The 18,999-nt window shown below is 53.4% G+C and overlaps 4 protein-coding genes across 4 annotated transcripts; 2 read left to right on the forward strand and 2 right to left on the reverse strand.

Annotated features, from left to right (window-relative positions):
• Nucleotides 1-1,379: 1,379 nt before the first annotated feature.
• Nucleotides 1,380-2,375, reverse strand: ISF_00508 (RNA processing protein Grc3; the record flags this gene model as incomplete). Its single annotated transcript, XM_018844115.1, has 1 exon — nt 1,380-2,375. One exon carries the CDS (start codon nt 2,373-2,375, stop codon nt 1,380-1,382), a length of 996 nt encoding a protein of 331 aa, XP_018708565.1.
• A 1,978-nt stretch (nt 2,376-4,353) lies between these two features.
• On the forward strand, nt 4,354-6,194 carry ISF_00509 (RNA polymerase I, subunit RPA34.5; the record flags this gene model as incomplete). Its single annotated transcript, XM_018844116.1, has 2 exons — nt 4,354-5,449; nt 5,506-6,194. 2 exons carry the CDS (start codon nt 4,354-4,356, stop codon nt 6,192-6,194), a joined length of 1,785 nt encoding a protein of 594 aa, XP_018708566.1.
• A 6,315-nt stretch (nt 6,195-12,509) lies between these two features.
• On the forward strand, nt 12,510-13,970 carry ISF_00510 (aureobasidin resistance protein Aur1; the record flags this gene model as incomplete). Its single annotated transcript, XM_018844117.1, has 2 exons — nt 12,510-12,928; nt 13,019-13,970. The coding sequence occupies 2 exons, from the start codon at nt 12,510-12,512 to the stop codon at nt 13,968-13,970; spliced, it is 1,371 nt and encodes a 456-aa protein (XP_018708567.1).
• Nucleotides 13,971-15,002: 1,032 nt separating this feature from the next.
• On the reverse strand, nt 15,003-16,427 carry ISF_00511 (calcium/calmodulin-dependent protein kinase type I; the record flags this gene model as incomplete). The annotated part of the gene is made up of 2 exons (XM_018844118.1): nt 15,003-16,163; nt 16,245-16,427. 2 exons carry the CDS (start codon nt 16,425-16,427, stop codon nt 15,003-15,005), a joined length of 1,344 nt encoding a protein of 447 aa, XP_018708568.1.
• Between the last annotated feature and the right edge of the window lie 2,572 nt (nt 16,428-18,999).

The following is an 18,999-nucleotide window of genomic DNA, read 5'->3' on the forward strand; positions in this document are numbered from 1 at the left end:
GTAGGAGCTGTAACTCGCACCATGCACGACCACAACCAGCGCATGCCCCAAGCCCGGCAAAGGCGAAAAAAGAAAGAAGCAAAGATGCAACCCAACCGGCAGCAGGCCCCCGGGTTGTTGTCTCTTTGCTCACTGACATCTGGAAACGCATCTCGCAAGTCCGTCAGTCACCACCAAAGTTGGCTGATCGTCCCCCACCATCGCGGCGCACGCTGCACTGGGGATCGTCACCCCTCCTTCAGCCTCTCCTACCAAGGATCATATCCCGACTAGTCATCACAGCGAATCAGAGTAGTCAATGGAAGCGACTCCCATCGATATTGACCAATAAAACGGGCTGCCATTTACGTGGATGCATTGCGATGCTTTTGCTCCATGGAGACGAGGAAGATATACCAAGCAAGTTCTGTCGGACAGGTAACTTATTTGCAAGGGAAATGCCCACCTGAGTCCGGAGTGATTCGTACCGAACCGCGCGATTGGACACCGAGATATCTGCTTCACCATCAAACACCAGCACCACGGCAGCGTGCCATGCAGGCAGTGCAAGCCGCCAACGTTCTGCATGCAGGTCAACGCTCTACACGTCACAATCACACTGTCATCTGTCACATTGCACAGTACCAATACAGCACAATAAACAGGGTCTTTTCTTCTGCACCTGTTTCGCCCCATACACCCACTCATCGACGTGGCGGCAATCACCCAGCCTTCAACGGTTGGCCGTGCCGGTTGCTGGCCGGAGTCCCTACTCCGGGATCCGTACGTAGACGTACCGCAATTACCGACCACGAAAATCATGGGCGTCTCATAAAATGAATGCCAGCATGGCCGGTTTGAACTGGACATTGAAAATTTCCACGAGCCCCGCCGTGTCCTGACCAGATCCGAGACACGTAGCTGGGATGCTTGTATTTGCTCTTTGTCTCTTTGTTGATCAAACTACCCTGTTCGTTGAATCCTCCAGCATACCATGAGCTTATCGATGCTGGCCGAACTCACGAACTCGGTACGAAGCGCCGGCCTCTTAGGCTTTTGTTGCGCGGCCGGCCCAGCAGAGAAGAGGTTCGTGGCAGCAAAATGTGGCAACGATTCCCCACGATGCAACGGTGTTTTACATCGCGGCTTTCCTTCCGCGCTGCGCAACAACTGAGACGGCATACAAGCAACAGCAATGTGATGTGTTACACACAAACATCAGCGTGTTACACAGCCCAGGCGTTCAGCACCTGCCCCGTTGGTCCTGCGCAGCGGTGAAATCTCAGTAACCAGGTTGTCGGAAATGTCTCAGCCAGGGTGTCATTTACAGGATGCTCGGCTAATAAATCAGGAGCATGCCATGTCTTGCTTCAATCGTTTGTCAAGCAGCTGAGCTGAGCTTAGTCTCCCGTGCTGCGCCCGAGATCCCGCCGGACGCGCCAGACCCCCGACCCGACAGGCCGCTTCTGATGGCCTTGAAGGATCTCCAGCCACGGCACCGCAGGCGCATCCTGCGGAACGTCTTCCACGTAATCCTCCTGCACAGCACCGTGGCTCTCTTCGCCGGCGCCCTCATACGTCACGTCGACGTCTCTTTGCTCTGCTTGCTCCTCGAGCGACGCCGTGGCGCGCTGGTGGAAAAAGTCCTCGGCATACGCCCAAGTCGGCGCGTCAAACTTTCCATGTAGCAGAATGATATCGTGGCCCTGTGAGCGCGCGCTCTGTATTTGCGATTCCGTAAGCGGCGAGATGAGCTGCAACTTCTTGTTTATTGTGTCGACGCCTCGCACGAGAGCAAGCCCCATGACACGGGAGTAATTGGGATCAAGCGTGGCGTCGTTGGTGTTGGAGATCATCGGTAACCCTTCCGGCGATTCTATAATCTTCAGCTTATCAGTACATTTGCCTTGCTCAGGACAGATGCCCTGGGTCTCAGTTTCATTGGCTGAGTTCTGCACGGAAGCAGCTGGTTGTTGAAGCGTTGTGTCGTATCCAGCAGTGATTTCGCGAAACGCTTTCTCGTCCTCAACTTCCACCACGGCCAACACCATGCCATCAATAGCTGCTCTAAACAATTCAGGCGGTGATTGGTAATCGTATGATAGAATGCCTTTGATCCCCTTCTTTTCCGAAGCATAGTGTACCTCCCACGGTGGTACAGCAGAAATTGGCCTGGCATCCCAGCTCGGGATCGGCGGACTGGCGGTTCCAGGGATTTCGGTTGAGTGAAAGTACGACAGGGTTTGCATAGCGCGCAATTGGGAGCCTGTCCTCGCAGTAGATGCGGAAGGCTGCGATGGCAGCGTCAAGAACTCGTACCGTGTGGCAGAACGAAGGGACTCAACCACGTCAACAGGGCCTTCTTCAGACATGTATACAGTTTGTGAAGGCGTCATTGTTTGTATTAGTTTCACCAACAAATTCAGGCCGGTTCCTAGAATCCACCCTGGCGTGTTGATCAGCAACGGACAGTTTCGCAATGTCCTGCGATAGGTTTCGTACAAATCCGTTGCACATTGGATGTAAAGAGACGGGGACGTGGCTGGTGATACAGATGCCAGAGCATGAGTACGCAAAACTCTGTAGCCCAGTTGGTGCAAGCCAGGGTGTGAGAACGGGGGACCAAAGTTGGCCTTGGTGACGTGAATTAGAGATACGGTCCCAGGCGGGGAGTATTCTGGCTGACCAGGGTCAAGATCAATGACTGCGATTCCTGAGAATGACTTCTCCGTGGCGGCTCCGTCCATGGTGGTGAGAAGGCGGTTTGTAAGTAGCTTTGAAAACGTCGATTTGCCAGCACCTTTGGGGCCGCATACCAGAGTAGATACCTGGGTCTGCTGGCCAGCCTTTTTTGAGCTTGCGATGTCAGAAATCGCCTTGTTCCACTCTGGTGGTGAGTTGAGCTCCTGTAAAACACTCTTCTTGGGAGCATCGTCCGAGGTACAGAGCTAGGCATGTCAGTTAATTGTCCAAATCGCGTACTCGTTTAACTTACAATTTTAAATGTATCCTCGCTAGAGCCTTTAAGGTCTTTGGGGTTCTTTCCGCTGTCATGCCAAATGCCTTGGTATAATGGCGATAGAGACGAGAGACAGAGCAGCTGGCAGTCTGCCCTATCACTGTGCAGCTCCAGGCGTGTCTTTTCAGATGTTCTGATGACGGGCAGCGCATGGCATTGGGGGGCATGGATCCAGTGAATATCTTCCGACACAGATAGTGTTGTACCGAGTATAGCAACTTGTCCGGACCGCACTTTGATGCCAAAGCTGCCAAGTACAACAAAGCGCTGCACACCCTCAGTAAACCGCAGCGCACACATTGACACCAAGTCTTACCTCACTATCAGAGAGTCGGAGCTCGCTGTGCCCGTTTTCATGTTTTCGATGATTGTGTTTACCTAGACGAAAGGACGAGTATGGGACGGCCAGCTGAGTCGAAGCACCACTGTCTGATGTTGTGACGCCTTTCTCGGTGCTACAGAATGTCAGTTACCAGGAGTAGACAAATTGAGTGGGAATTGCGTTTTACCTGCGCTTTGGTGTGCCATCTCTACGAGAAGCAGGGCTCTTGGGCGTGCTTGGGCTCTGGTTTACTTGCGCGATGTGCTGCAGTGCGCTGAACTGATTCCCAACTCGTCGCTTTGCTTCATCTTCAGGGGCTGGGATCGCCTCGCCCAACACGGGAGCGGCGGCACGCTGACGCAGAGCAGACAATGCACTCACGGCCGCTTGAGTAGAATGAGGTAGTCAGAAACGTTGATCTGCATTTTCGCGCCCGGCTTAGATGCTGTTCAGGCTCGACTCACATTGCGGCGCTTCTCGGCCCTTTTCCAGCTTTCGGCGTTTACTAACCGGCATGCTGTTCGCAGTGTGCCCAAGCTCAGAATTGAGTCACTTGAATCGAGGCTCATGGAATTCGCGCCATGGCTGTTATTAAATTACGTGCAACCAGTCAGTTAAATCGCGGTGGCAGAGCATTTTGTATTGACGGAGCTATGTTATCGATAGTGGGTCTCCACTAAAACTTCCAGAAGTTCAGATTGATAACACGCTCGACAGAAAGTACAGAGACCAATGCAGGCTCGATTGATACAGAAACAATTAATTCCTTGAAAAATAGCAGTTTCAATACGTAAAGTTCTTATTAAACAAAGACATTCTAGAAAATTCCGAAAGTGTGAAAAGCATCCAACTTCCAAGGAGGTTGAAGCTGCGCCGCGCACGGGCCATTTTACACGTGAGAAAAATTTGCGGGCACTGGTTGCTAGTGAACTGATCGAAAAACACCCAGCGCCAAAAGATTGAGCTTCATCACCTCTTCAACTTCAACCATTGCTTCAGACATAGAGCTTCACGGCCTCCCACACACGCCAAAATGGCAGAGCCGTTCAAGATTCATTCGCTCAAGAAGATCATGGAAGAAACCTTCAGGCCTAAAAAGAACGAGTCCCCCGAGAAACAGTCAAAGACCAAGAAGCCCGCTGCAGTCGCTAAAAACGCCGCCTTCCCCGACAGCGGCAGCGATTCTGAGTCCTCCTCTAACAGCGAATCGGATAGCGATATCGACCTCGCACAGCTCGCCAAAATGACAGCGCCGTCCAAGACTCAGTTGCCGAAGAAGACCGTGGGAGAGGTCGTAAAGCCGATGAAAAACAAGTCTCCCGAGAAAAAGTCAAAGATTGAGAAGCCCACACCAGCTAAAAAAGTGGCATTTGCCGACAAGAACAGCGATTCTGAGTCGTCCTCTACCAGCAGCGACTCAGATAGCGACGACTCCGAACATGGCCTTATCAACCTTCACCTCAACGTCAAGCCACGACAACTCGCCTCGAACCCCCGCCGTACAAAGGATGAGATTCCAGATAGTGACGACGATTCAACCCTTCCCAAGAAGAGTTCGATGACAGCGAAAGAGTCTGCTACAATCAGCAAGACTAAGGCCTCCTCTCTCCCGAGCGATGTCTCCAGTGAGGCGTCTTCACAGGACAGTGACGAGGACGGCGGTTCCAGTGGGAAGCCCAAGGCGACTTCGTCCGAAGAAGAATCTAGCGAAGAAGACTCGGAGAGCGAGAAGAGCGAGAAGAGCGAAGAGTCTGAGGACGACTCTAGCGAAGACTCAAAGACCGAGTCCAGCGAACAGTCAGAGGTTGGCCAAGAGGCACTGTCCCGAACCTCGCGTCCGCCTTTTGAAGTCAACAAGATCAGTGCGAAAAGCGCCAGTCGTGACATTGCTCGCGCTTGCAACGAGGCCGAGCTGCAGGGCAAAGAAATATGGTGCTTTGCTCTACCCGCCAACACTCCTGTGAGTGTCTTGGAGGTAACCGAATTCCCCGTGAATACATCAGGCCTAAACGACCGTGTTTTACCTTGCAATGGTGATCCCAAGTATGGCATTTCTTTTCATGCCGCGCCTCAAGGAATAAGCGTCAAGATCATGATACCTTCCACTACCGCTTCCGCAAAAGAGCCATGTAAGAACACGTCAATCACCGCGGCAATGGAGGCGTTTTGCTAACGGATTTGCTAGATGGCGGAACTGCGAAGGAAGTTGTTCGCTACCAACGTACAATTGAAGTTACACCAACCATTGATACGTCAAAGGTTGCCGAAATTATCCGCGCAAAACCCCTGAAGAAGGCTGTTTCGGTTACCCGCAAAGAGTCTCCGGTGAAGGAAAGCCCGGCCACTAAACCCCCTCCCAAAGCCTCGCAGGAGAAGGAAAAGAAAGTCATAGATAATCTCGAACCCAAGAAGGCCATCAAAAGTGTCAAGGGCAAGAGAAAGCTCAGCCACTTGGAGGATGGGGAAGCTGCGGCGGCCAACTCTGCTGCCAAGCAGCTGAACGAGGAAGCCGCCTCTACACTCACCTCAGCAAAGAAACAAAAGACAGGAAGCCACGCCAGTCCTGCTACGGCATCCCAACGTCTGGTCCCTGCCACGCCTGCTACACCAACGCCTGCCAAGACCAATTCTGGTAAATCCTCAATCAATCCAGCAACACCCATTCACACCTCTCAATCTGCTGGTAAGGGGGTGGCAGAGACGCCAGTTCCTTTGCCAGTGATTCCCGCCCTCCCGAAAACTTCAGCTGCCTTAGCCGGTGCGGATTCGGAAGTGACGGCCTCTCCGTCCGTGAAGGGATTGATCAAGGTGAAGGCGTCGCCGAAAGTGAAGGCATCGCCGAAAGTGAAGACTGTGCGTACCAAGAAGGACTAGGACAGCAAATTCTGGCTCGCGAGCTCGGCGGCAACACCCAGCAGGAGCTTGGGCCTAAGGGAAGACGCTGTACATCCTCATTGCATGGAGATACCCAGGATGTAGCAGTGTCGCGTGTACTAATAAGGCGGCCGCAGTTGAGGGGGGGGGATTTTTGCTTTTCAGACGGAACTTTTGTGAAAGGCGCTTAGGCGTGGAACCATTCTGTTGCTTTGATTTTATTTGAATTTCACAGGTTTTTGGTTGAGATAAACAAACTCGGGGAGTTGGATGAAGAAAGATCAAGGGGGGCGCGTATGCTTGTTAGACGAAAATCGGTGCGCAGGACAGGGCAGGATAGTAAAAGACACTTTACCGTACGGCTCTGACGAGAATCAAGTTCTTTGGAATTTACCATGTCTTGAGGCTGCGATGGCTATTGCCACGAGCGCGCGGTTGCGATTGCGACTTTCCGCCCGGGGAAATAAAACCTCCAGCTACCCGGCATCACGGCTCGGTGCGACGCCGCAGCCAGCCGGCGACCGCCACCGATGCAACAAGCTCTCTGTAGTGCCGTATTGTTCCTGCATGGGGCCAGGATACAAAGGGAAACTTTTGAACTCTTTTCTTCTTCTTCTTTTTCGCGCATTTCTCTTCTAGAACGCCGTCTCGGGGGCGGGCAAAGTCCGGTCCCAAGTGGAGGGAAACCAACTCCAAATTTTCCCTCCTTTTCAGGGTCCAGCCCAACCAAAAAGTCCACAAAAGCCGGGCCGGGAAAAAGCTTCTAGAGCGGGAAAGATCCAGCGGTGAGGAAATGGACCCGTCGATTGGACTGTTGAGAGAGAAGGTTTTTTTTTCTTATGATTTTCAAAATATTTCCTTTTGCTGTTCTTGGCTGGGAGCAGACTCTGATGGCAACGTGACATGTTACCATTCACCGGCAATTGTCTTCGCCCCACTCTTGGCGATGAAGGAAGTGATTATTACCGCGTCTGAGAGGACGGCCGCTGGCTGGGCAGTGACACCCCGTAGAGGCAATATTGTTCAGCCGTTTCTGCCTCTGTTCTTTTTGTCCGCCTGGTGTTGGCAGCCGCGCTGCCTGTTGCGGTGTTGCGGCCCGCGCGGCACCATTATATTACGCCTCGATCATTCAGATAGGGAATGTGCGCTGCTCTCCCCTTGAAGTTGTGGACAGTGGACGGAAAACATTGAAATGCGACCCCTCTGGTCATCCTCTGTGACGGGAATGGCAATGACACCACGATACCTAAAAGTCGGCCGGTGAGGCCGGCACGAGGTGTGTGGAGACACCAGGCCCAAGACCGAAAAGGCCGAGTTCTGAGAGATACTCACCGATTTTGTGGTCGAGGGCTGCTATGGGGACGTCAACGGCTTCTCGCGCGGATCGATTACGTCGTTGGTTGGCAGCGATTCGGTGACTACGAACGGTCAAGCTCGAGAGAGGGAAGGATACCGCGGGCTGAGCCGAGTATCGGGATGGCGAGACAACGAGCAGGGGAGACGGATGACCGAATTTGGCAACTATCCATGGGAGTTGCGAAAACCTGATGACTTGCGCAGACTTGAGATGGAACAGTGGGACATGGCAAGACGAGTGCGAGGTTACCTATGTAGGTCTCCAAGCGCGCAAACCGTCAACTTGCCCACACTGAAAGAAGACTTTCTCTCAACTAGCGAGTTGGCACATGGCTTTGTCAGTTTCAGTGTTAGTGAGGCCTTTTCCATGCCTTTGTTCTGGTGGCGTCGCAGTTGCCGCGGAGGGGAGATTACACGCCCCATCCATCGAGCCTGACGACGCTGGGCTGACGTGATGATGGAAATTTTCCGTTGGTTGCTATAGGTAGGCATGTAACGCGACTGACAGACTTGTAAATTATTTTCTTAACAAAAAAAAAAGAAGAAGATGTAATAATAATAGAAAAGACAGTGATAGAGGTGCCGGTTTGTTGTCGAGGCAGCAAATCATCAACTCCCTAATAAGAGCATCACGATAACTGCATGAGTCGGTGATTCAAATGACAGCTCGATAATCTCCGCTGGAAGGAAACATTCAAGCGCCCAAGTCATCGCCTTTCGGGACCGAGGCAGGCTCCGTGCGACTGACTGGCTTGACCAAGTACCTCGAGTGCCAAGCCAAAGTACCTCCTCTGACGGGCGGGCCTAAGCCAGTTGTCATCCTCTTTTGCTGAGCCGCCCAGGAACGGAACATAGACTATGTCGTCATGGCTTTCCAGCAGCTTTCGCCTTTGGGCTGCCATACAGATGCCAGGCTCCTGCTATAATAATAGAGCGGAATAAGCTGCTGGGCTGCAGGGCTCATCCGTGCAGATTCGATATTGGAAACTGGCGCGATTGTTCCCAACGAAACGTCCGGCTGGGGGTACGGGTGCAGAGACACGCGACATCAACTAGGATTGCCCCGTCCGTTGATCTTGGGGGGGGTTCTCGCGTGCACAGAAGCTGAGAGAAGACAGAATGCGACGACACAGTTTCTGGTCGGTCAGCCCACGAGCTTGCCGTGCCAGACTGGGGGTTCGTTAGCTCGGGCAGGGGCTCGACAGCTTCAAGTTGGTCAAAAGAAAGCCAAAACGCGCGTTATGGCCCATGGGAAATTGCTGGCGCGAGGGGCGGGTTCCCCTGCACCCAGCCGGTGATCCTCCATCTCCCGTGCCATCGATGGCTATTATTAACCTCCTTTTTCGTTTGAGAGGCTCCATAGGCAGTTTTGGTTGTTGATTACTCTAGTCCCTACTAGTTAGCAGTAGAAACGCGCAAAATTAGAAACAGGGCCAGTGTGGCTGAACGGATTGTTCCCAGAGTAACGATGATAAGCCATCGCGCGGAGCTGGTGACCGTACGTAGGAGCTGTATCTAGATTGAACGAACACAGAATATTGATTGGCATTGTCCTTGACACGCTCTCGGACGTCGGGGTCATTGTGCCCGGTGCCGCGCAACGGTTCCTGCGGGGGAGCTTGAGGGCTGTAGGGCCAAAAGGGCCTGTATCGTCGCCTGGCTCCAATGATGATGATGCCGAGTCATAAAGGAGACCGCAGTTGCTTTTCCTCAGGAGGTAGTTCGTAAGTTAATTCAGTATGAGGAGCTTCCCGTCTCTCGTGTGGCTTGTCATAGCCATGTCTCAGAACGAAGAGGAAATTTCCCGCGGCCGCCCAGTCGATGCAAGCAAGATATCCGGCACGTCTTGGCGTTTCGTTGGAGGAGAAACAGAAGCGTCAAGTTGCCATGAATTTTGTTTTGGATGGCTGTTTGGCCGTCCCGTCAAGAGGCAAGATAGGTGAGTTTGAGGCCTGGTGGAAGCTAAAGTTACTGCTGCCCACCAGCCAGCAGCTCCCAGCCACGCACTTGCCCCCAACTGCATTTTATTAGCTGTTTGCCAGGCAGGCAAGGGAAAAAAGTATGCACGATGAGACGCTAAAAGGCTTGGCGTTATTTCCCAGCGCCCCAACTTGAACCAATTAGCGGCCGGAATCGCTCTCAGCATCGTGGATGGTGAGGTGCCAGCATCGTTTTACGCGGAAATGCCTGTGCCCAGAACTTGGCAAAATTACATGTAGAAAAAAAACGGCAGACAAAATACGCATTTTTTGCTATTCATCCTTTTGCGCGCGTGACCAAAATTGCAACGTCAACTTGACTAGTTACACTAAATACCTTACCTACTGAACCTCCAGGCAGATTTTGCGGGGATGTAGCGCCAAGATGTTTCTGTTCTCGCTTTCTTCGGATACAGCTACAACTTACCTCTCTGCCAACCTGGCCAGCCAATTTCTAATTGCCAAGGACAGCAAGGCATGCTTCACCGCTTACGCGAGATTCCAAGCCAGGAGATAACTAGTCAACGTCATGAGAGCAACCCCGTTCTGAGGTAGCTACCGCCAGCAAAGCCAATCGCAGGTATCACTGCTTCTTCATTCACACCGACTCATCAACCCCTCCTTGCCTCAGATACCACCAGCCCTACTTTTTACCTCTAACCCGATACGCGACCCCTCTTCGATCCGTGATGGATGAGCTGCATCTCGGCATTTGCGCACACGGCCGCTTTCACGTTCCTGCACATGTCTGCTCACTGCAGCCGCGACATGCTTACACATACGGATATCTGCATGAGGTAAAGTAGCTGCAAAGGTACTCGGTGCAGCTGTGGTCTCCCGCACGCCGCGAAGAAGATCCCCTTTGGTACTCCGTATACCACGCCATGTATGCATTGCATGTTGGCACACCCCAATAGAATAGCTGGGCTTGCTCCCAAATGTACTGCTATGCCCAACCTAGGTAGGTACCTGTCTGCTGCTCCGTGACAAGTTTTGGTACGGCATCGGCTGCATCAGACATCACACCTCTCCAATCTGTTGACTGTCGCACGACATACTGCATGACAGGCCAATTCCTTGCCTTTGAAACCAGTTCGCATAGCAAGTAGGGGAACGGTGAAGCAGGCTCTGTTTGTATCCGGCGTTTGTCTTTGTCAACGCAAGTTGGTCAGGTTTGTACGCAGGTAGCTGAGGTGGCCCTGCGAACCATCATGACGTGGCTGTCGACGCCAGCTGCAGGTTGCCTCTTTGGTCGGCTCCTCTGGTCTAGTAGCTGCCAGCCACAAGCTGCTGAGGCTCAACCCCATGACCTTTGTCTGGCGCCCACCACATCCGTGTCTGCCGGCGACGAAGCTCAAGCTTTTTGCGCTTTTTGTCACAAGTCATCATTCCATCGACCTCCCGAGGGGCAAGTCCATTGAACCGTGGCGGGGAATTCCAGAGCCACAAAACCTTTTTTAAGCAAGGGAAGCCTGTTGCGGCTGCGCTGTGGTAGCGCAACTTACCGACCTACGTAATTGACTAATTGACTTTGCTCCGCAGGCAAGATACCAAGGGTCCTCGAGTTAAGACAATGTTCAGCTAAAACGAAAGTCGAAATGGTTGTCTCGTCTTTTTAGCTCACCAGCCACACACTTCTCCGTCGCTGTCGGGGTCGCCAATGTCCGAAGTGTCCCGCCGCGCCGGGGGATTAACAGAGGCCGACCGCGCCGGGTGGTGGAACGAGGACTCGGGCTGGGTATAGGCATGACGGACTTGAGTTGCTGCTAACTAGAGGTGTAGTGGCGCTAGCTGATTTTAGCTCTGAAAAAAAAAACTGCACAAATTATTACAAAGTTTTTTTTTTTTTTTTTTTAGGTCCTTGACTGAAATGCAGGAGGTACCTCGGCCCACAGATAGATGTACCTCCTCTTCTGCCCGCTGCTTCCGCGTCACCCTGGTCGGCACGCCTGCCTCCACCCCAGACGCCTTGTGTGCACTTGAATCTGTGTGCCTGACCTGCTGTTTTTTAGGCGTGCTTTGGTGCAAGTGATAGCAATTTACAGGCCCCCGGCACCTTCACTGCAGGGGGTAACAAGCCTCCTCTGCTCCCTGCTAGCACAGATCTTGGAGGCCTACATACAAAGCTGGCTTGCAACCTCAAACCACTGAGTGGCACAAGTGCGCCTGCTGCCCCAGGCAAGTGGTCGTGCCTCTAGCCGTTCAGCGGCTCTTCCGGGTGAGACACCCCCGGAGCTGGCGGACCACCACGTAACTCAACTAAAAAAAAAGAATGGGAAAGGAGCAGGACTGCACTAAAAGGTTTCTTTCCCACCAATTGTCATCATTGAAATGCCCTGAGGCTCCAGGCAGTTTCCCCCCGGCGCACCCAAATCTCCTCCTCTTCCCACACCTCATTCCTCTGCCACACACCTCCCTCTTCTCCTCCTCTCCCTCTTACATCCCGCATCTTTTCCCACATCATCTTGTTCAAGGGCTCGTCGCTTTCGTCTTCCCACTGCTTCCTTTCCTGGCATTCTTACGTTCGCCTCGCGCCAATCTCACCTGGGGTCGACCCTTCACCTGTTGCCCTTACCGATCTGCAGATTGGGCACGTGCCAGCGATTGCCAGACTTGCCATTCGCATCGAAACACAGGCGCCGACGTTGCCGACTCGACTCCATCCTCGTCGCAAGGTCATCAGGGGGGACAAAGGAGCTTTCCAAACACAAACGCCGTCTTCTGTATTCATTTTTGGATAGCATGCAATAGCCTCGGCCTTTCCCCCTCGACACTGGCTCTCGACCACCTCCCTGCCTTGCTCTCCAAGGCTCCCTCTCTGCGTCTGGGTTGGCAGCACGTCACTACACTTCCAGAGCTGCCGAGCAACGCCAAACTTGTCCCAAACTGCAAGGCTGCAACTTCTCGTTGACATTCTCGCGTTTGCGACTCTGCCGCTCTGCTCTGTTTCGATCCCGTCGCCTCCGGCGCGCACACAGTCATGACCGACCGCGCCGGGCCTCTCCCGGCCAAACCCAAGTTGCCGAATCTGCTCACCGAAAACCTCAACTTGGCATTCCTCAACCGCCTACCCCAGCGCTACCAAAATCGCCGCCGCCCTCGAACAAAGTCCAACGCCAGAGACCAAGGTGTCGAGGATATCACAAGCCTGTACACTTCGTTCAGTGTATGGGATGGCATTCGCGACCTGCAAAAACATGACTTCAAAAAGTCAGACTTGCAATATGTCTTTCTACTCTTTCTCACCCTCTTCTCCCTCTACATTGCGCCTTCGGCACCTGCGCTCAAATTCTTTGCCCTCGCCGGCTCCGCCTGGCTCCTTCTCATGCCCGCAACGCGTCAAATTCTTCTCCCTTCCTCTATGATTTGGATCTGGCTTCTCTACTTTTTCTGTAGTCGGTAAGTTGCCTCGCCAAGATGACCAGCTGACGGGACCGTTAAATCTGTGCGGCACCTCGTGCTCTGACTTGTTGCTAACGTCATATCCAGATTCATCGACTACAAGTACCGTCCCCATATCTGGGTTCGAGTTCTGCCAGCCCTCGAAAACGTCTTGTACGGTGCCAACTTGTCCAACATCTTGTCCGCCCATAAGCACCCCGTTCTCGACATCCTTGCCTGGTTGCCGTATGGCATCATACATTTTGGCGCGCCGGCTATATGCTCTCTGATACTGTTCATCTTTGCAGCGCCAGGAACTGTTAACGTGTTCGCGCGCACCTTTGGCTGGATGAGCATTCTTGGAGTCACGATTCAGCTCATGTTCCCCTGCACGCCGCCCTGGTATGAGAACGAAAATGGCCTGTCGCCTGCTGCGTATGGCATGCATGGCTCGCCCGCCGGCCTCGCGCGTGTTGACGCTATCTTCGGTATCGATCTGTACACGACTAACTTCACCAACGCCCCTCTCCCGTTTGGAGCGTTTCCTTCGCTGCACGCCGCCAATGCTGTCCTCGAAGCTCTCTTCATGAGCCATGCCTTCCCGCAGTTCCGCAATTTTTTCATTGTGTACGCTGGTTGGGTTTGGTGGGCTACCATGTACCTGAGTCACCACTACGCCGTTGATCTTGTTGGAGGTGGCCTCATCGCCGCCGCATTTTTCTACACTGCCCGTGCTCGATGGCTTCCACAAAGACAAGCTGACAAGCTGACGCGCTGGGAGTATGAATACGTCGAGATCGGGAACCGTCATACGATCACGGATGAAGAATACGGCCAATACTTCGGCCTCAATATCATTGACAACCGGCGATCGAGCCAAAGCGACGACTGGACCCTAGGCAGCAGCTCGAGCTGCAGCTCTAGTAGCGGAACCTTGAGCCCTGTCACCTCCGAGGAGACGATACCCGGGTTATTGGACTTGGATGACGAGCACGAATTCCAATGGGATCGCAGCGGTCAACGCAGAGACGTTGAACTCAGCGAGGTTGTTGTCCGATGAGACGCTGTGCCCACTCAACAACACTCGGTACGCACCTCGAGCCCTTTCACAGTGCTTCTGTCGCAGTTGTCACTCGGGACTTGCCGAAACTCTGCACATGACGAATCATCCGAACAAAATTTTCGACTTCCTCATTCTATTTTTCGACTTACCTTTTATTACATCTTTGGTATTTATCGGCACAGCGACTTGGCGCACAACATGAGTTCATTACCAGGCTGACGAGCTCTTGCTCGACAAGCCTTGGTCGGAGTCTTACGCCATCTCTCGAGATTTGCGAGGCCAATTTTAATCTTAATACGCTTTGGGAGTGATGCATCGAATTGGCCTCTGCATTCTTACGACTTGGCTTTTTGCCATTCTTATTACTTCATCTTTTTACGTACGGCCACGTTATGTTTGAAACACAAGCCGATAGAACTACGTAATGTATACATACATTATTTTAATTCGTGCATGGAGAAGGGTTTGGGAACAGCAGAGATCATTTTATTTGGGCTGTATCCGGGGAATGGAACAGCGGGACAACCGGCCATGCACTGAACATTCGCTATATATATACCACGAGGAGGGCTCTGGCTGAGGGCCTGCCCATGACGGACATGATGAGACGGGGTCCAGGACACGGCTTGCTGCGTGTCGAGGTTTGCGAAAACCCTGGATCCCACTAATGATTGAGAATTTGGTCCTTCGTTAACCTACGATGGATACGAATGGGGGAAGAGTTGAGTTGACAGGCAAACTTTCATAACCAAAGATACCGCTCGCTAGACATTAGAAGGTAGAAGCAATATGAAAACAAAACACAGCAAAGACCCGGGAACATGGGAAATGTGACCTCTATTTTGTATAGAAACATGTGCTGAGCTTGCTGACACCAAACGTTGCCCGTCCATTCGTATAGTATTGTATCCAGACGAAAGACGGAAGGAAGAGAAGGTAAGTGACATGACGTGAAACATACAACATTATATGCGTGCAAAAGATGCGACTAGTCGGCAACATTGAAAAGTGACGAGAGCTGCTGCCTCCTCAGTCTCGCACCGGCGAGCCGCCCCAGAGGCCCTTGCTTGTTTGAACTACCTTGTTGGCAATGTTGCCCGGCTGAAGCACCGCGGGGATGCTGCTGATCACCGTTCCGCCCATGGTGACGTCGGTGCCGTCGCCAGTCTTGGTCGGTGCCGGTGCCGGGTCGGCCGGCGGCGGCGGCGACGTCTCCGCAGCGCCCTCCGAGGGCTGCGTCGAGTAGCCGCTGTCTCTCGTCTCGCGCGCCGGGACCACCGGTGGTGCGGGCGACGGACCGGTGTCGACGCCGCTGTCCTCCTTCCTCGCCGTCGTCGCGGCGGCCGCGGGCGTGGCGTCGCGCGACGGCTCCTTGGAGCGGGCGCCGTCCATCATGAGGTTCTGGGCCTCGCGCAGCTTGTTGATGGCGCGGACGGTGTCGATGGCGGCGTGGAGGGTGCGGCGGGCGTTGAAGTTCTTCTTGATGGTGGGGAGGAGGTTCTCGCCGGCGCCGTCGGTGGGCGCGTCACCGGCGACGAAGGGGTGCTGCAGCGCCTCGTGGGCGGTGACGCGGCGGGCCGGGTCGATGGTGAGGCAGCGGCGGACAAAGTCCTTGGCGTGGGAGGAGACGCCGCGCCAGTACTCGACGGGCGCGAAGGCGTAGTCGGCCTTGAGGATGGCCTGCATCTCCTCGAAGTCGGTGTCGCGGTCGAACGGGGTGTAGCCGCAGAGGAGGAAGTAGGTGATGACGCCGAGTGCCCACAGGTCGACAGGCTTGCCGTGGCCCGTCTTCTTGAAGATCTCGGGCGCCATGTAGCCGGGCGTGCCGCAGGTGGTGGTCAGCACGTGGAACTGGCTCTCGTCCATGATGCGCGACAGGCCAAAGTCGGCGATCAGCAGGTCCGCGTTGTCCTCGGGCGTCCGGAACAGCAGGTTCTCGGGCTTGAGGTCGCGGTGCACGATGCCGTGGTCGTGCAGGTACGCGACGGCCGACAGCGTCGCGCGGATGAGGTCGGCGGCGTCCGACTCAAAGTACGACCCCTTGCGGCAGATGCGGTCAAACAGCTCGCCGCCGAGCGCCAGGTCCGTGACAAGGTACAGGTTGTTCATCGTCTCGAAGTAGTCGACCAGCGTCAGGATGTTCTGGTGGCCCATCGACACCTTTTTCAGCACCGCGATCTCGTTTCGGACCTGTCGCGTGGGCACGCTCGTCGGTTAGCGAATTGGCGTGTGTAGACGGCTGGGAAAGTTTCGCTGGCATCGTCTACCTACCATGTGCTCTCGCCCAGCCATGAGGCGCTTGTTGATGACCTTGGCCGCATAGTAGCGACCTGTGTCTATGTGCACGCACTCTTTGACGGTCGAATACGAACCTGCGCCGAGCGTCTTTCCAACCTTGTAGCGGCAAGGCTGTATCGTGGGCTGCGGCGAGGTAGTCCCCTGCTGGCTTGCCATGGTCCGATATTCGCAACGCAAGGCCTTGTTGGTCGTCGACACGTGGGTTATCAGCTCGGTGGCTTGCGGGCTCGTCCGGGTCGAAGATGGCAGCTACCCCTGCGCTTGCAGCTCAGAAGGGGCTACGGCAGTCGCTAACCTTGATTCCGAGGTGCGGCAGTTTAGGTAGTCGTGGGGAGTGGAAGTATTGAGAAATCTGAGTCGAGGAATATGTGAGGGAAGCCGAAATCAAATGGCCTGGTTGTCTGGCTCTGTGGTGGGGGAGTGACAGGTGGGGGACAAAACGCGATGGTGGTCGGAGAGGGGGTTAGTCAGCGACAATGCTGCGGGGAGCTGAAGACGACAGCAGCTGAAGTCGTTTCATGCCGAATCACGGCTCATCGTACGGTCATCAAGTTGAAAGATATGACGCTTTATGGCAAAATAAGTTGACATGCAAATACAACGCCGACAGATGGTTGAATAGAAAGTACTACCAGTAGGGTTCTGGCTTAGAAGCGCCCCGGTGTTCCCTTGTCCGGCGACCACTTATGAATGCCGGCTGGCGTAGCGGAGGAGTAGGCCCACACAGCACCAGCGTCGCAGCCCGTCGACAAGAGAGTAGTTGTACATGACCTGCCACAGCCATCATGTCTCTCTCGCTAATGTCTAACAATATGGTAGCCCATGCCATGGAGTCATTTGAAGAGCACCTGTATGGGACAGGGTATAATTATAATTTTGAAGCGAAAATTATCTTGACATAATGTACATAAGATAAAGACGGTCAACGACTAATGCTTGGGAGATGATATCGGCGCCTTACTTGTCACCTCCACGCCGAGACTGCTTTTTGGAACTTTGTAACTTTTTTTCTTCGAGTCTAGAGTCATGGAATCTTTTGGTCCTGAATATACGTATTAGCATGACTGAGGCCCGAGGGTGTACAAGCAAACACATACACCTCCTTGTATTTGGCATGCTTGTCACTACCCGTTTCTGCCGGCACTTTTTCGTCGTATATCTGTCTAATGACGGAGGCTAGTTTCTTGCGATTTTCATCGGCGTTGGCTGTCCTGGACCTATGGCTCTGGGCTTGAAAGGTGAGAGAATCGCTGCCAGCGGTGTAATACGGCGACAATCGAATACTGGGATGAAGGATAGGCGGGATGACGGATAGGATATCCTTGACCGGGAACACAGAAATTGCTTTTGTTTCGGTTCTTAGTGTTACTGTTAGTATTGCACATAACAATGACTGTACAAGGACGTGGTTGAAACACACTTGTTAACATGCTGGCCGCCTGGGCCGCTGGATCGAGCATATGTGGTGGTGCCACTTGGTAGTTGAGACGGGTCAAAGCTGGCATGCCATCTCCGCGCTACGGCAAGGGCGTCCTTATCGAGGTCGGCGTCAAAGGCACTGTAGCGTTTGTATCTTACGTGCCCTATCCGAGATGCCGATGCTGCCGAAGTCGATGCGAGAAAAACAGTGGTACTGGCCGTGCGATACACACTTGGAAACGTCCGCTGCATGTTACCAGGCTCTCCGGCTCTTGGGGATGGCACTGCTGTAGGGCTCGTGAGAAGGTGTTGAAAGGCAGGCCAAATGAAAGGTAGGTAGGTAGGTAGTAGTGGTAGGTCGGCCAGTTTCCAGATAGTAGCACGGTACAATGGGGCAGCCAATGCAAAGCTACGATGATGGGAAAAAGAGGAAAGTGACAGTGATTTGGACTTGATGGGGCATGATGGTTACAGCGGGTGCCCCGCAGTAGCTTCAGTGGAAGCGTCGCTACCGAAAACGCCGCCCTGGCCTCTTGTTGATGGATGATCGGCCCCCATTCCTTCTGTGTTATCTGTGGTTGAACACAGACCTGGGCGTCGCACAACCTTGCAACAAAGCACTCAACAAGCACTGTACAGCCACACAAGTTTGTATCCTCTTGAATATTTGTACTCTGTAGTACACAACTTGATAGCCTGCGCATCTCATCACGAACAAATTATGCATTTCATTCTTTTACCCGTACTCTGCAATCCTACCTTTCTATGTTATATACGTGCCTACATAGTACCCCTCCAGACCGCTCCTGCAGCCAGATGCAAGTTAGCTTAGAATCGCCTAGCGCGGCCAGCTTCGGGGCCAGATTTTTTTTTTCTCTTTTCTTTGTACAGTAGGTAGCACTAGGCTTCAGGCTGTCAGCCACCATGTTTATTTTAATCATCGTTTAATAATTATTCTTCATCCCGTCTCTTTTTCTCACCCAACCAACTTCACCCTTTCCTCCGACTTACCCTCCTCAACAGCTCTCTTCTCTGCGAGTGCAGTCTCTAATGCTTGCCCTTACTCTGTTAGATTTCTCCCCCATCCGACCACGCGCTTCAGTGACTCCCAAAGGTGCCCAGTGCCACCTGGTTGGCGAATTGCTCAGCACCCTTGCGCCAACACAACTGCCACCAAACGAGATTTCACGCGGCTGCTTATCGCATCTCCATCTAAACACTGGCCGACATCTCCATCTCGGCTCTCACTCTTGCTGATTCGACTGCATGGAGCGGTCTCAACATCGCCCTGATCTACGCCTTCGCCCAT

Source organism: Cordyceps fumosorosea, assembly GCF_001636725.1.
Source record: "Cordyceps fumosorosea ARSEF 2679 chromosome Unknown scaffold_1, whole genome shotgun sequence".
In the NCBI taxonomy this organism is placed as follows: Eukaryota; Fungi; Ascomycota; class Sordariomycetes; order Hypocreales; family Cordycipitaceae; genus Cordyceps; species Cordyceps fumosorosea.